Source organism: Bemisia tabaci, chromosome 8 (genome assembly GCF_918797505.1).
Source record: "Bemisia tabaci chromosome 8, PGI_BMITA_v3".
Lineage (NCBI taxonomy): Eukaryota > Metazoa > Arthropoda > Insecta > Hemiptera > Aleyrodidae > Bemisia > Bemisia tabaci.
In genome coordinates this window covers 22993475-23009950 of record NC_092800.1, presented here as the reverse complement: position 1 = coordinate 23009950, position 16476 = coordinate 22993475, and the positions used below count along the sequence as shown (strand labels likewise).

General features: G+C 39.0%; 1 protein-coding gene across 1 annotated transcript in view; it reads left to right on the top strand.

The window, feature by feature from the left end:
• LOC109032592 (uncharacterized) overlaps positions 1 to 16476 on the top strand; it is a 215295-nt gene that overhangs the window by 139758 nt on the left and 59061 nt on the right. Inside the window, exons 2-3 of the mRNA XM_019044808.2 lie at positions 3895 to 4005; positions 14952 to 15228. Of these exons, the coding sequence (XP_018900353.2) occupies positions 3895 to 4005; positions 14952 to 15228 (388 nt within the window). The remainder of the gene's footprint in view (positions 1 to 3894; positions 4006 to 14951; positions 15229 to 16476) is intronic.

The following is a 16476-nucleotide window of genomic DNA, read 5'->3' as shown; positions in this document are numbered from 1 at the left end:
CCTAATGTAATCATTTCGAATATTTGGATGAAATAATATTTTTCATCTCCCAATTCAGAAGATATGAAGTGCATCTCTTACAAAGGAGTTCCTTAAGGTTTTGAAAAAGTGGGGAAACAAAAATGTATTTTATGTTAAACCCGCCTTAGAGTATACTTCGTGAGAAGTTGAATGTAACAGCCCTTATTTCCGTCTCATTTTTCGAGTTGAAGGTTCTGTAGGTCTGTCACTGGAAAAAAAAAACACATTGGATCCAGAGTCCAGACTCTTGAAAACATTGACAAGAAAAAGGACTCTTGATTTAAGCATTTAAGCTTAAATCAAAAGGAAATCCGCTCAAATTAGGAGGCTTGGTTCTTGATTCAAGCTTAAATCTGAGTGAATTAAGAGTATTTTTTCTTGTCGATGTTTTTAAGAGTATGGACTCTAGATCTAATGTGTTTTTTTTCCAGTGTGGTAAAAGCTTCCATGCAATTGCTAAAATTTTAATGCGTTTTAGTCATTATTGCAAAAACACGGACTAACCTTCTTGAGGCACAAAGCGTGGATCAGTGCAGTTTACTGAGCGTGGGCAATATTTGTATTTTTTTATTTTTATATTTTATGCTTATGAACGTAATACATCGAGAAGTCAAAAACTTGTTAGGAAACACTTATTGAATTAGTCAGCAACCATTTAATAAATAATCACCCTCAACAGCTCAAAAGTAAACTAAAGAGGTTCTCTTTTGCTTTTTCCCGGTTGTATGCTTTTGCAGTGTCGCGAATATATCATCCACGCCAAATATTCGCCTGTCCCGCTGTTCAGTACACTGTCGTGTTAAGAAAGAACGGCGTATGAACATTCGAGGGTTGCTAGATTTCCTTCGATGAAATGTTTAATTTTTAAGAAAGTTATCAATATTCCTTGAAATTTTCAGGAATTTTAGGTGAAATCGTTAACAAAATGATCTGAGAAATTGGAAGGAAAACATTCATAAGTTTACCAGGAAATTCGTACTTTATCAATGGAAATGTGGCAACGCCTGAAGGTTCATATGGCGTTCTTCCTTGCCGCAGCAGTACAGGATTCCGCATTTTTCGCCGTGGTCGGTCTCTAATGAGAAATGGGACGTCTTTTGAACACGCCACGGACTTCGGGATGGGACCGGACTTAATTGAAAAAAAAATAAGAAAAAAGAAAAAAAATCCAGAATTTGGAGGAAGTCGTTTAACATGTTTTTGGATTTGACATCTGCGTCAGTCCGTAATAAATGAAACTTCCAAAATAGACACGCGAAAAGGAAAAGAAAAGAGACTGAAAGAGGGAGAGGGACAAATTATAACGCGGTTTCCGTTGTTGCTGTAAATTAAAATCGTTCGCAATACTTCCTACTTATTTCAACCACTGTATTCTTTAAACAATAGTACCAATAGAAGGGAAATGACGGCAAACAAGTGCATAACTAGATATGTCCTCTACAGATGACTCAACTACTAGAATTTTATCCTCTTGGTCAAAATTTCTAAGATTCTGAGCGTCCTATCAGGTTTTGAAAATATGTTCAAAGATTCATGTATTCTTTATGAAATTTGAAGAGTATAAGCGGATTGAAAAAGTCTAATAACGAAAATATTCATGGTAGAGAATGAAGACGGGGAATATTGAAGGTAATTGAAAAATTGAAAAGGTTATTGAAGAATCCGAGAATTTCTCATAATATTTGAATTCCTCGACGACTTGAAAATTTCGCTAAATACTTCCTTAAACTCAATGAATTTTCAAGTTTAAATTTTAATTCCAGCTTTTATTTCCTGTAATTTGTCTCAACAGTCAGAAAGAAGGCTGAAATCTTCGGTATTTCGGAATTATATCTTGCCTGCGACCTTGCACATAATGATCGTTATTTTATTGTGTGTTCCTGAAGATATTTGCTGTAGAATTTTTTCACATGTACTACTGAACGTAGCTTAATTTTTTCTTCCCAATCCACATCTGCACAGGTGTTAAGTACCGAAAATTCATCGTAAGTAGTTCACGCAGTCTTTTGTCTTTTGTTCAGACGGTGTTTATCGCCATGTCGATTGTACTCGTAGGAGGAAAACGTTCGATAGGAGACAATCATTTTTGCAAGCTGCTCCATTGTGCAATAAACATGGAGATAACAGCGGCAACACTGTGTAGCGGGTTGATTTGAATATTTCGGGAGCCTCCTGTCTCATATGCCACCGTGTCTCTAAATTTCGACCACGACCTTCCATCAGGATCTCAGTGGCTCCGATCTCGGCCAAATTAAATAGCTTGTTCTTCGAGATTGTATAACTGCAGCAAAATTTTCGGAATTTATAATGAGGCTTGAGGGTGCTGAAATTTATGGCTGAACTAGCGGAATTGGACGACCATCGCACAGTGAAGCGAGTCAGTCGGAAGGCTCGGACATGAGGAAGAATCTTTAAAAGTTTGGATCTTCGTTAATACGAAACCCAAAAGTTTAAAAGTAGGCTCATTGGTCTCGCAAGATTTCCTTCAAGAGGCATCCCTGACAATTTCAAATGTAACGAGACGGAATAAACATCAAAAATCGCAATTTTAGGGGAAAAAATTCATATCCGACCCTCTCAATGGCTCGATTCACTGTGCGTCGCTTTGTGGCACGCTTTTTCCACTGATAATGCTTGAAGATACAGCTTGTCAACCAGTGCAAAAAAGGGACAAAAAAAACGGGGAAAAAGGAAGGAAACAGAAAGAATGAATGAGCAACACGCTCTTTGACTCATAAATTTGCTCTTTATATTGGAACGGTGCTGTGTTGTCGCTTGTCGCCCGCCTCTCTCCTGGAACTCACGAGATTATTTGGACGTATTTCTGCCAAACGCAACTACGTGCATTAAGATTTGAGTCCTGAGACCCATAAGAATATATGCGTAACAGGGCTCACGTCATAATGCACATAGTTCCGTTTGATAGAAATACGTCCATTTGACAATAACTGAACCAGTTTGTCTCGAAAGACCCCAGAAAATATAATCAATTTTTTTCGAATTGGTCCTCTGACAGAGGGATATAGTAACCTACTGATCGAATTTCTTGTTTTCTGTTTATGTAAAGTTTTAAAAACTAATTCGTTGTCATTTCCTGCAAAATTTTAAAATACTAGCTCGTTTTTTCAATATTTTAAAGTGTTGAGTATTGATATTCTCGCATTTTTTGCTCGTTAAAATTTAATTGGAAGTCGAAGTTTCGGATATCGGAATGAAAATCGCGAGTAAAATTATCTTATTTTCTGAAAATTTACTGCGGATTAAGCTTTTGTATAAACCTGCGAATAGGAATAACGAACCGTTTCTATAAATTTTAATTAAGTTGCTCAGATTGTCATAGATCCTTATTGAATATTCAAGTCTTTCCGTCACTAGAATCATAAATATACCGGTAATCATACATTATGGTGCGTGTGTAAAGCGGTTCAAGCTGACTGGACGGTCGTGTTAAGGTCTGTTCGTATAATCGCGTATTTACATAAATCTTTTTTGAAAATTGGATGGTTTACGCGGGGAATCCTGAGAAAGGTCAGGAAGTGCTGAAATGTCAGAGAATCACGTCAGCTATGCAAATATATGTCAAGGACACCGGAGAAAGGGGGAAATTAGTCCTCATACGCAATAGCTTGTCTTGGTGGTTCTCAAGCCTTCACCTTTATGATTCATTGCCACAAACAATCGACTTCTGCCGAACTCGCTGGTATTTAAATTGGGGAACCTCTCACCTCTTATTTCATGATCATTTGTGATTCATCGAGTATTAAAATTTTTCGACGGATTACATGTGCAGTGTCACATGGAATCTAACATACACACAAGAAAGTTTAACCTCTAAATAACTAATTTCATTTGTTTTCCCTTATTTTGTTACAGGGCGTCCAGCAATAATAATTACAAAGGGGATACTATTTGCAACAAAAACATATCAGATCCGGTGAACGATGTCACGATTGAAAAACTCCTCTCAGCACCAACCTCCATCAGGTTTGTTGGTTTTTTTGACTAAGCGTAATATTCATGATCGAAGAACTCGAGCATTTTCTTAAAAACAAAGAAAATAGAATAATTGTCTTTTTCATTCATTCCCTTTTTAAAAAAAAGTTGTTTCCCCATCAATGATTCAACGAAGAATACATAACACGAACATGGTTGACGTCGTCTACGTACAACTCCCGAGAGATTAAACATGAATCACGCATTAATAAATAGAGTATTTTCAGTTTCATCAAGGAAGTTTTCTCCCCAAAAATAGCACAAATGTCGTAGATCATAAAAAGATCAGGTTGGAAAATTCTCTGAAGTATTTTGTTCATTGCTCTTTCCACCTGTCTAGAGCTTAAGGGGTTGAAGGTCTGTCTGAAGGGTGCGGCTGCAAATACATCTAATTATTTTCTGCTCTCATATTTTCTCAGTCAAGGCATGTGTGCAGCCAATCAACTCCTCAATAACTTGTTTCTTTGTCTACTATGAACTTCCACTTATAAATGCGGAAATCGTCGTATATCTTGGAAAGTCCGTATATGTACTTTCGAAAATCGGAGCTTCTTTTGAAGTTAACGTCATGACCAAGGATAATCCATTTTACCGATTTGCCCTCTCTGCATTATTTTTGGAGAAAAAAGGAAACTATTCATTCGGAGACTCTCGTGCATTTTTAAGTTGCGCTGAAATCCAGCTTGTTGTGTGGAAAAATGGGGACGTAATGCGCTCTAGAAAAAATTAGTTTTTTTTTCTTTTTTTCGCAAAATCGCGGAAAAAATCAAATGTTTTTGGTGCATGAATTTATGGAAATTCTGACCAGAGAACAGAAGGAAACGAAGACAGGTAATTTCTTGAAAAATTTGGGGATGAAGGTTTTTCAAACGGAAAACCCAATTTTAAAATTGGAAGGGCCGAGAACTCCGAGAACCGTCCGTAAAGGGTTGCCACAGTCAGGGAAAACCAGGAAATGTCATAAAATTTTAAGAAGTCAGGGAAACCTGGAAATGTCAGGGGAAACGACGAAGATGGCAGGGAAAACTGTTGGGTCATATTTATTTGCTGTCTGGAATGGGTTTGACGTTTCGAACAACACATACATACATTCCAGTCGCTTTACAGCGCGCTCGGGCGCTCTGCGACACCTAATCGCCATCCTTGCCTATTGATCCAGAGGTCATCTGGTAGATGGCATCTTGTGATTTCATCTAGAATGCCACCAATCCACGATTTTGCTGGGCGTCCCCTACGTCTTCTCCCAGGAGGAACCCAATCTAGCACCTTCTTAGGCAACCTATCATCCGCCATTCGTTGAACATGACCATACCAGACAAGCTGCAGTTTGGTCATAATTTCATGCACGATGTTCTGCTCGGCGTTCATGATCTCACGGACTCTTTCGTTCCTTACGTGATCTCTCCTCGAGATTCCGGCTGATCTTCGCCAGAAGTCCATCTCAGTTGCCTTAAGAATCTTTTTGGTACGCTCTTTCATGGGCCACACTTCACAACAACACATTTTGTCTGAAAACCATTCTTTATAAAGTCGTACTAACCAACTGACATATCTTCAATCTTCAGAGAATTTTACCAAAATGTGTAAGGAAAACCAGGTTAATGTCAGGGAATTTAATTTTTTAAATTTCGTGACAGCCGTGTCTGTATCCGTGCATTGTTTTACCTCGATCACTCACTGATATTTTTAGTTCTCTCATCCAATATTCATTCGAAGTGATACGAGTGGTCAAGTCAATACATAAAATTTCCCTAAGGAGACTCTTCATTCGTGTTTCAGAGTCTTCCCTTTTTAGAAGATTGGTAAAACGCTTGCATGCGAGTCTCTTCCCGAGGTCAAGTAATCTTGGTCGATGAACTAACATCAATCCGAAAACATCCACAAAACAATGTCAACAGCGCCGTGGCTCCGTACACCCAGCTTTTTGAAACCGTACCCGTCGTTTCGAAGATTCGTCGCACGGTGGATTGAGTCAATCAAAGAAGTCGGGCATGAAATGTTTAATTAAAACTGCAAAGTTTGATGTTTAATTCGTCACATTTAAAAATTTTAAGGGGTGCATCTAGAAGAAAATTTTACGAGAAAACCAGTGGAACATCACTTTTAGAGCCTCAAAGTTTCGTGTGAACGGAGTTATGAGCTTTTAAAGTTTCCAAATTTTGTCCGACCTCCCCCATTGACTTAATCCACTGTGCGTCGTTGAAGTCGCTTAAAAGCATGTTTCATTCTCAGACTTAGAGCAAACAAAACGTGTGGTCATCTCCGTTCCGTCTAAAAAGGTTCCAATGTCTAACGCTCGGAGCGTGTCTGCAATAGACTGTTATCCAGGGATGGAGTAAACAGTTGGACCGTTGTTATGACGGAGCGAGGTTGCCTGTTTGAACTGAAAAATGAAGAAGGGATAGCGATAGCTTGAATGGGTTAAAATTTATGGTGGATTTAAATCACTCAAGTTTCTCAGGGTTGCCACCACCAACTACATGGCATGTTGATATTTAATGAATCACTGGAAAAAAAACACATTGGATCTAGAGTCCAGACTTTTGAAAACATTGACAAGAAAAAGGACTCTTGATTCAATCAGATTTAAGCTTAAATCAAAAGGAAATCTGCTTAAATTAAGAGGCTTGGTTCTTGATTTAAGCTTAAATCTGATTGAATCAAGAGTATTTTTTCTGTCGATGTTTTTAAGAGTCTGGACTCTAGATCCAATGTGTTTTTTTTCCAGTGACATTCGGCCTCCCATGGAAACAGAATTCTTAGTGCCGAAAAACTGGAATTATGATGTTTAGCATTTATTTTCAGAGGAGTTTTTATGAACATTCTGTCATATAAAACGCCCAAAAATGTTAAACGAAATTGAAAAAAATATATAGGTATATAGTTTATAGTTTAAAGAACGTAATTTCGAGGAAAATGTGATTGGAAATTGCATCTGCTTCCGCGTCAACTTAGGGCACAGTCTGGAAAAACTCCTTTTGATAAGTCCTTGAAAATCCATGAAAAAAACTCTGGATCTCCAAAAAATGTTCATCAACCGTGCAAAACGAGGAAATTTTGCTTCGCAAAAAAAACCTATTTTCGTGTGATGAAACTTTTCACAATTTTTGACCTCGTGCATCATCATGTCAACAGAGGTACGGACGTCGAAATTCGCACCAAATATATTACCTGAAAAGCAGTTTCATTCTCAGAATTTTCACCAAGTCACAAAACTTTTTGTTCAAAAACTTTGATAAGTCAAGAGAAAGTCAAAAACTTTTAAAATTAAAAGAAGCTAAATGACCTTTCAAACCAAACAGCATATACTCATGACAACGTCGCTAAAAATTGTCTAAATTGTCTTTTTTTCAGAATTATCCAAAAGCACTTTAACCGTACATTTCTCTTGAAAAATATTTAGAATAATACGGAGAAAATTAGAAGCATGGAGAACAGAAAAGAAATAGAAAAAAAAATGTTATAATTATAGTTTTGAATTCAACAAGTTATACATTTTTCCCTTTCTAAAATTCAAAGTCGAGAACAAAATATTTTGAAGGTGATAACAGTCGTTAAACCTAACATTTAACAAACATTAATAAACCCTCAAACTTAATGCATTTCGTTAACTCGGTCCAAATAAGAAAAGATCGCATTCCAAAAGGTGATAATGGCGTGTTAATGTTCTCTTAAAGTGCTAGTTTTTTGCCACCCATCTGGTAACGGTGCTCGGCGGCGTCTTTGAAGTGTTTGACGGGTTGCGGGCCAACGAGCTTAAGGCCACTAATCTAGTTGATGAACTACTAGTAAATAAACAACTTGATTAAACACTTGGTTGCCGGCAAGATTTATACCTGCGACGAAAAGACGAGAGCGGAGGGAAGACTTGACTCGACTCCCATGAAATTGACGTTTATGCCACTCGCAGCCCACGAACGAAAGCTCCACAATGGAGTCGTTTACATAATAGGCCGAGGTATTTGCGAGCTTTGACCGCTCGTTTGGGTTCGGGGCTAGTAGCCAATAACCGCGTCAAAGCAACGAACTGGCAGTTGCAAAAAAAGAAAAGTAAGAAGAGAAAAAAAGACAGTAAGTAGGAATTTTTAGCCAAAGTGCGTTGAAATCTAGAAAACTGGAAATCTTAATTCAGTGCGGGAATAAGCTCGTTGGGTTCCAAATTTCCCCTTAAAGAGATACGCTGTTTGGTGCAACACTAGTTACGAAAAGACTACACTGGAAAAAAAAAAAAAAAAAAAAAAAAACAAAACATTGGATCTAGAGTCTAGACTCTTGAAAACATTGACAAGAAAAAGGACTCTTGATTCAATCAGATTTAAGCTTAAATCAAAAGGAAATCTGCTCAAATTAAGAGGCTTGGTTCTTGATTTAAGCTTAAATCTGATTGAATTAAGAGTATTTTTTCTTGTCGACGTTTTTAAGAGTCTGGACTCTAGACCCAATGTGTTTTTTTTCCAGTGCGCGTCAAAGCAGCAAACTGGCAGTTGCAAAAAAAAAGAAAAATGAGAAAAGAAAAATAAACAGTACTCTGGAATTTTTAGCCAACGGGCGTTGAAATCAAGAAAACTGGAAATTTTAATTCGGTGGGAAAAAGCTCGTTGGGACCCAAATTTTCTCTTCAAGAGATACGGTGTTTGGTGCAACACTATTTACGAGAAAACTAGTTTGTGAAAAAAAAGAAGTTTTAAACAGGGTGACAAGTTTTTGAAAAGTCATTGTTAACCTAGAAAAGTTAGGTTTTGCCCAATCCTGAAACGTCAGGATATTGTATTGTAGACCCTTGAAGGTTTTCTTTTTCTTTTTCTTTTTGGCCGAAAAATTTCAATATTTCTCATAGCTTTTGCATGCCTAGTCGGCGAATTTTACATGTACAGCAAGTAAATACTCAAATTTTTAGATTGGTTGAATACTCAGAGATATCTCCTTAAATCCTCTTTGTGTAAAGCGTTTTAATGAAGAATCATGTAGAAAAAAAACCCCAGAAAAGTCGAGAAATTTTCCAGTAGAAGCTCTTCATAAATCAAAGAAAACTTACAATTAGGGAATTTTGAAATTAGAGAAATCCTGTCACCCTATACTATTTTACAACTCTATCACTCAGGAGTTGTTTACATAAGGACAACTTTAACTTTGCCGCAGAATTATTGAAAACTCAAATTTTAAAACCACCCAGTACGACACATACAAAAAGAAAAAAGTACAAAATTACATCCCGTTGTATTCAGCTTTCAATGTTCCCACCTGTTTTCATGAATTAAAAATCTATCAAGCTTGTGGCATAACGTTTCGACTTTTTTAAAACCTGAACACGTTTAGCTATTTCTTCATTCATTAAATTTGTGCATAGTTGGAATTAGAGTCACGCGGGGAAGTTTTGTATAAAATTAAATGCTGGAGTGCAGTTTGTTGTAAGCGTCGAAGATCCTCGGATTTCACCGGCTCAGGAACTTAAAAGCTTAAAGACTCCAGCGCTTTCCACGATAAGTGTAGGTGAGGGCGAGTACTTGCAACCCAATCAACTATGCCTAGAAAGTGTTTGCATTATTCATTAGTGCAACGAAGGTAAGACGTTTTCAATTAAAAACCGGCCTCGCCCCCCGGAACGCCCGGAGCAGTGCTTTGCGATATATCGATTGTTATGCCATTTAAACCTATGGAAAAGGATCGATAAACAGGGTGTTCGCAGCGAACACCTTATTAATCGATTCTTTCCCATAGCTTAAATGGAAAAATATTGATAATCGATCATTCACGCCACGCCACTAGGAGGCGCAGAATCTCACACTTCGTGTCGCTTCACTTAAGCGCCGCCAATGAAAAGAGATGTACACTGCCGTGCTAAGGAGAAACGCCGTATGAGCCATCAGGTGTTGCCAAATTTCCTTCGAAAAACAACGAATTTTCAGGAAAATTTGTGAATATTTTCCCTCCGATCCGTTGGAGGATTTTGTTCGAGCTTTGATCTAAAAAGTCTGGAAACGTAAAGGACAAATAATTATAACTCTCTTCAACAATAGATATTTCCTGAGAGGAAATTTGGCAACATTCAAATGCTCATACGGCGTTTTTACCTAGCACGGCAGTACAGAGCTTCTTTTTTTTTGTTTTTTCCATAATAGTTCTGCATTAATTATTTTAATATTTACGAGAGAACCGATCGTAGGATTGAATTTCAGTTTTTCTTTCAACTTGTCGCTGTAAAGTTCCTTGTCACATCCTGTAGATGAAACTTTATTAAGTCATATCCAGGGTCATTAACCTCGCAAGCTGTTTATTCTACATTGCGCTTCACGCTAAATGATCAACAATCGGATACTATTGTATTCATATTTTTCTCACGTGTACTTCTTTTCTTTTCTTTGATGTTTCTTTTTTTCTTCAACCGAAGTCATTTTAAAAGTGCGACTATATGACACAGATGCATAATTTGATATGGTTTCCTTCACGAAAATGGTGGGTTTAAATTGACTGATTTCAATGAAGACTATACAATCGCTGATCTCTTTCTGAGGAGTTAATTCTTGATGGTCTTAAAATAAAATTTTGATGAGGTAGCATGTGGACTTTTTAATTCTGAATAATTGTCACGGTCTGTTAGTTTTTTTTCTCTCTAATCTCATGAAAAATGGGTGCACAGGACTTCAATGAGGAGTGATAATGCGTGCATTTCCGCTCAATTCAATCTGATCTGATAAGCACAAGGATTTCGTTGGTGTGTGTGCCCGAGTTCTTTTTTTATCTTTTTCCTAGTTGTTTTCCAGAGGTCGAACGCCCCCATGTACTATTGTTTGTCGTCACTTGATACCGTCGCTCGCTCCGATTCATGTCATTGATTTTTTTCTGCTGTTCCTCCGAAATTTGAGCAGTGTTTAGTTTTCCTCTTTACTCGTCTCGTCGGAAAATTTTGTCAGTTTTTGGAAAAAAGAAATGATTACAAATCTCTCCGTCTTGAGCTGAATAATGTATCGATGGGAACATAAACATTTTCAGTGTGGTTTTCTCCACTGTCTCAATATTTATGTCTGTAGACGTGTAGGAGTATCAGTTACTTCTATGCCGATTGCAACGTTGATTGACCTCTCTTGCTCGCTGTAAACTAAGTATATTTGAAATCGGACAACTTTTTTTTTTATGAATAAAACTGAAAGCAGCTAATTTTTATTATTGAAGTAAGGTGCAAGAAAAAATCGAACCAATCAGCGTCATATCGTCGTTTTTCGCACGAAGGAACGTAACTCTATTCCAAAGTTGCAAAATTGGCTCCAACTATACAATTTTTTACAAGAACTACGTGTTCAATTTCTGTTAAAAATTTTTTTTTATTTTGGCATCGAATTAGAGAAAAAAATCAGTGAAATTTCAGTTAGAAATGCCCTTAATTCTCCTGGTAAAGATGCAATTTGCGAGAGGAAATTTGGCAACATTTAATTGTAGTTACTTTCTTTCGTGAAGGGAATCGCAATATGTCGTGAAGTTCAATTCAATTTTTTTCCCCAGTGAAAAACACGTTTTGGTTGCGAAAATGTCTACAACTGTTGAAAGTCATGATTATTTCTAGTTCTCTTATTAAGTTGATTTTACAGAGAAAATCGGCTCTTCTTTCTATCTCGCTCTCTCTCTTCTCGTTAAAGGCTGAAAATGTGTGTCTATTTTTCTCTTGGTCTTTTTGCAGTTTGTTCTCATTCTCTTACGACCCCCCCCCTCCCTTTTACATGAAGTTAAAGCAAAGAAAAACTGGTCGTTTTGACAAATAATTACTTTTTATCAACATCTTTATAGAAATTATAGCACTTGCACAAATAATCTCCTGAGAACAACATCGAGAGAAAAGAGATTTATGAGTTTTAATATTGGGTGCTCTGCTTAAAATTTACGATACATTCATTAGATAGTAAGTTAATCTTTGTCCATCTGAACGCTCCCTTGTTAGTCTCTTTGTAATTAATTTTTAGAATGAATATCACCAGCACATTTTACTCGTTGATACCAGGCTCTTCCATACGAGGTAAATAACAAACCCTATTCATTGAAAGTCTCTGAGCGTCTTTGTTGGGAATTAAATGCATTTTTGTCTTTCAGCGCCTTATATTTCTGTGAAAATGAGCTGTACTTTGTCAGCAGTTATGAATCGCAACCCATTCATCGATAGACGAGCTACGGGCGACGCGACACCTTTCGTAGACCTTGTCTACCTGAGCTAAGCGAATTTACCATTCGAAGTTGTGTATACTTGACTCGTATTATGTTGAAGATAATTTTTGTCTGAACACCGGAAAAAAGGTCGATTTGAATTAATCCAACGTCGGAAAAAAAAAGAACGTGACAGTTCGACAGCATAATGGACCACTAGGAAATGTATGAATTATGCTTGAGGCTTCAAAAGTTTAAAACATTTCTAAGGGAGGCCCCGGATCCCCCTTACGTCACCCCTTCCCTCGTTCTAGTTATGACATACTCATGATCATTCTTTTTTCCTCGCGTCATGAGAGCAATAATGATTGCAATTTTCAATCCAAGTAAAAGCACAACTTACGAAGGAAAATATCGCAAAATTTAAACTTAGTTACGTTCTTTTATATGGACTAGATTTTGCAATTTGGAACTATAAATTCTAGCCCGGTTTAAAAACGACGTATGTGCCATTAGTTTCCCTGTGCACATGAGTGTTTTTTCCAGAAGAGCCAGAATTTATAATTCCAAATTGCAAAATGCAGTCCATATGAGCAACGTTAATTTGAGGAATAGTGCAAGCTATCGAGTAACGGAACCGAACAACAGGCAACAGCTGACGAAAACTCAATTTGGCAAAGGGGTTTTGGGGTTGGCTGGAGTGCTGCAAGTTGCAAATGTCGCGGCCCAGCTGGGGCAGAATGCCCATGGGCCTTGCATCCCCATAACCTTGAATGGGAGTCAGTGCCGCAGATCGATGGCCGAGAAACATAACCGGAGCATTCCCTCTTTTCGGCAGGCAAATACACCCCCTAAGGACTCACAGCGTACTCTAACGACCCGGTTAGGAAGCCCAGCCGTAATACTGCGCTCTCTAGTGGCATTGTTTCGATAAACTTTGAACTTAGACTTTGGATTGTTTTCGAGTGTTACGTGGATTCTTTTTTGAATGATTTGCTCATAGGATGTAAAAGTCTTTATTTTGAGTAGCACAGGTCACAATGAACTGCAATTATATGGTAGGAGTTTACATACCGAATTTTTGCGGCGTATTTTTACCGCAGCAGAGTGTTGTGCATGTTGCCTACTAACTAATCGAAGGGGCTCCTCACGTTGACATTGATTGTGCTAGAATTTAAGACTTTTTCGGTGTAAGGGCGTATGAGGCTTACAATGTTGCAAAGATAGTGCAATTTTTCAAAGCGTTTGTGGCAGTCGAAGTTCATTCACAGTAGAGTTCCCTCCTTACAACAGCGAGGGAAAACTCAGAGTAGATTCAGGTCAACATTCATAGCAGAACTGAACATGGATAAGTTACTTTCAATTAGAGAACTTACAGCATTGGAAGTCTCCTGCGCCCTTGTACCGAAAAGCGCCTCAAATGAAAAAAAAATATGCAATTTTTCTTTGCATTTTATTGCCGGCAGTCTGGAAAATAGAGAAAATCAAGGAAAGTATGGGAACTTGTGACGACCGGAAAATCGGAGATTTTCGGATACATCTACTATTTATTAAAACAGTACTGATCTCTCAACTGTTTATCCTCCTAGCCATTTTAAGGCTCGTCATCTTTTGACCTGCTACTGAATGCCTTTATCTATTATTTGATCTGTAAACAAGGAAATTGTGTCCAAAATTTAGGAGAAAATCGCATATTTCACGAGAAAAAAAAGAACGTGGTAATTTTGTTTGAAAGTCAGGAAAAGTCAGGGAATTGGACAATTTTGGAGTCAGGAAAAAGCAAAAAGTAGTCAGTAGCAAATAGTGGAAAAGGAAAAATCAGGGAAAGTCAGGGAATTTAAAGATCAAGAAATTGTGGCAACCCTGATTATTCTGTACCAGTGGCAGATCCAGGGGTGGGCCTGGGCCTCTCATTATGTGTCAATTTTCAAATTTCAAATTATGCACAAATTGTATGATAAAATTGCTTTAAATCCAATCTTGGAGGGGCTATTTTTTGGAAGTTTTCCGGGGAGACCCCCTGGACACCCCTTGCTCTGGGGGATATCGCTCCCAAACCCTTCACTCAACATCAGCAAATGTCCCCATTCCAACTCACTCTGGAGCAGTGTTCGAAACTCACCTTAGAGTTTCAGGAGCCATGTGGCGCATCAAGCTCAATTTTTAGGGGCCATTGAAAATTTTTCAGGGGCCACTGAAGATTTTTTAGGGGCCAAATTGACTTTTTGCCCATGTATCACGGGCACATTTAGTGACAAGTTAGACGCAAGGGTTCCAGAACTATTAGCTGTTACTTGGGGAAATTTCGAAAAATTACCAAACAGAAAAACTAGGATTTTTTTTTGGGGGGGGGGGGGGGCGCTAGTTTTAGGGGCCACGATGGCGCAGAGCTTTCATTTTTTAGGCGCCGTGACCGATTTCTGAGGCGCATTTGGCGCGTTGGCGCTTGTGAGTTTCGAACACTGCTCTGGAGCCACCTCCGACACTGCTTGTCGTGCAACACCAAATCAAGCATGAAACTAAGTATTGCGTGCCTAGCAATCCCTGAAAGGGCTGCGACCAATAATTGCAAGCTGATGGGCTGTCCTGTAACGCGTCCATTTTTGGAAGTTTTCCGGGGGACCCCCTGGACCCCCCTTTCTCTGGAGGGTATCGACCCCAAACCCTTCACTCAACATCAGGCCATGCCCCCACCCCTCCAATTCACTCTGAAGCCACCTCCGTCACTGCTTTGTCTCGTGCAAACAAAACTCCAAATCAAAGCGAGTTGGAACTAATATAATGTGATTTTTTTCTGTTCCCTTTAGGCAAATCCACCCTCTGGAAGAGGAGAAAACGGGGCTGCGAGCGTACTCTAGCGACTCGGTGAAGAGGCCGACGGCGCCGAGCTGCAACGGGACGCTCCCTGGCGGGGACTCGCCGTACTTGGCGCCCAACATCTGCGTGGAGGGCGGGCGGATCGAGTTCATCAAGCCCTCGCCGGAGGTGCAACCCCCGCTCCCGATGACGATGACGATCCCCGCGCCCGACTACAGCTCCCCGCCCTCCTACTCCCTCCACGACGAGAAGGAAGACTGCATCAAGGTAAGCCACCCCCGCCCACCCCGCAACGCTTATCTCTAATCGCGGATTCGCGAGGTGCCCGGACTCGCCCCAAGATCCGCTTAATCCGCCCTTCTTCGACTGGATCACTGGACGGTCAATCCAGTTTGCGAATCCCGCCTTGAATTTTTTAAAGTGGATTTCGCACTGCTAAGTCCAGTGCTGTCATTCTATTTTACCAAAAATTCTGGGGTTCCCGGAATTATTGTGATTTGCCGAAGTTCCGAGAAACATTCCGATTTTTTCAAAATGTTCGGGAAATCATTCCGGAATACGCCCGGATTCACTTCCAAAGATCATCAAATTGATCAAGAAATCAATTAATTTGATCGACTAATCGGTAAAAGTGACCAAAAGGTATCAAGGCATCAAGGTAAGCCACCCCCGCCCACTCCTTACCGCTTATCTCTAATCGCGAATTCGCGAGGTGCCCGGACTCGCCCGACGATCCGCTTAATCCGCCCTTCTTCGACTTGATCACTGGACGGCCAATCCAGTTTGCGAATCCCGCCTGCAGAATGTCTATAAGTCCGGAAATAGCACTGATTTTTTAAGGGCGGTCCGGAAGTACTGGAAAAGTGCGGAAATTCCGCCTAAAGGTCCGGAATTTTTTTCAAATTTTTTGTCATTTAAAATTTTGTCGCAATTTCAAATTTTTGAAATTTTCTGACGATCCGCGTAATCCACCCTTCTTCGACTTGATCACTGGACGGTCAATCCAGTTTGCGAATTCCGCCTTGAATTTTTTCAAGTGCAGGGTGTCTACAAGTCCGGAATTCAAGTCCGGAATAGCACTGATTTTTTAAGGGCGGTCCGGAAGTACTGAAAAAGTGCGGAAATTCCGCAAAAAGGTCCGGATTTTTTTAAAATTTTTTGTCATTTTTGTCGCAATTTCAAATTTTTGAAATTTTTCGAATTTCGTCAAATGGAGGTACTGAAAAAGTACGGAATTTTTCTGTTGGAGGAGGTACTGAATTTCTCGAGAATGTACTGAAAAAGTACTGTAAAAGTACTTATTTTTGACCAGCCTGTTTTAGTAGACACCCTGCCCCGAAATTCCGAGAAAATTCTATGAATGGTGAAAATTCGGGAAAAGTTCCGATTATTTAAAAATTACCGAATTTCGGAATTAAGTCCGGGAAATGGCTTATTGTTAGTCAAGAACCCGAAATAAGCGACCGTTCTTAAATTAAGTAACAGGGGAAAATTGGTAGATTTGGACAATCTGTC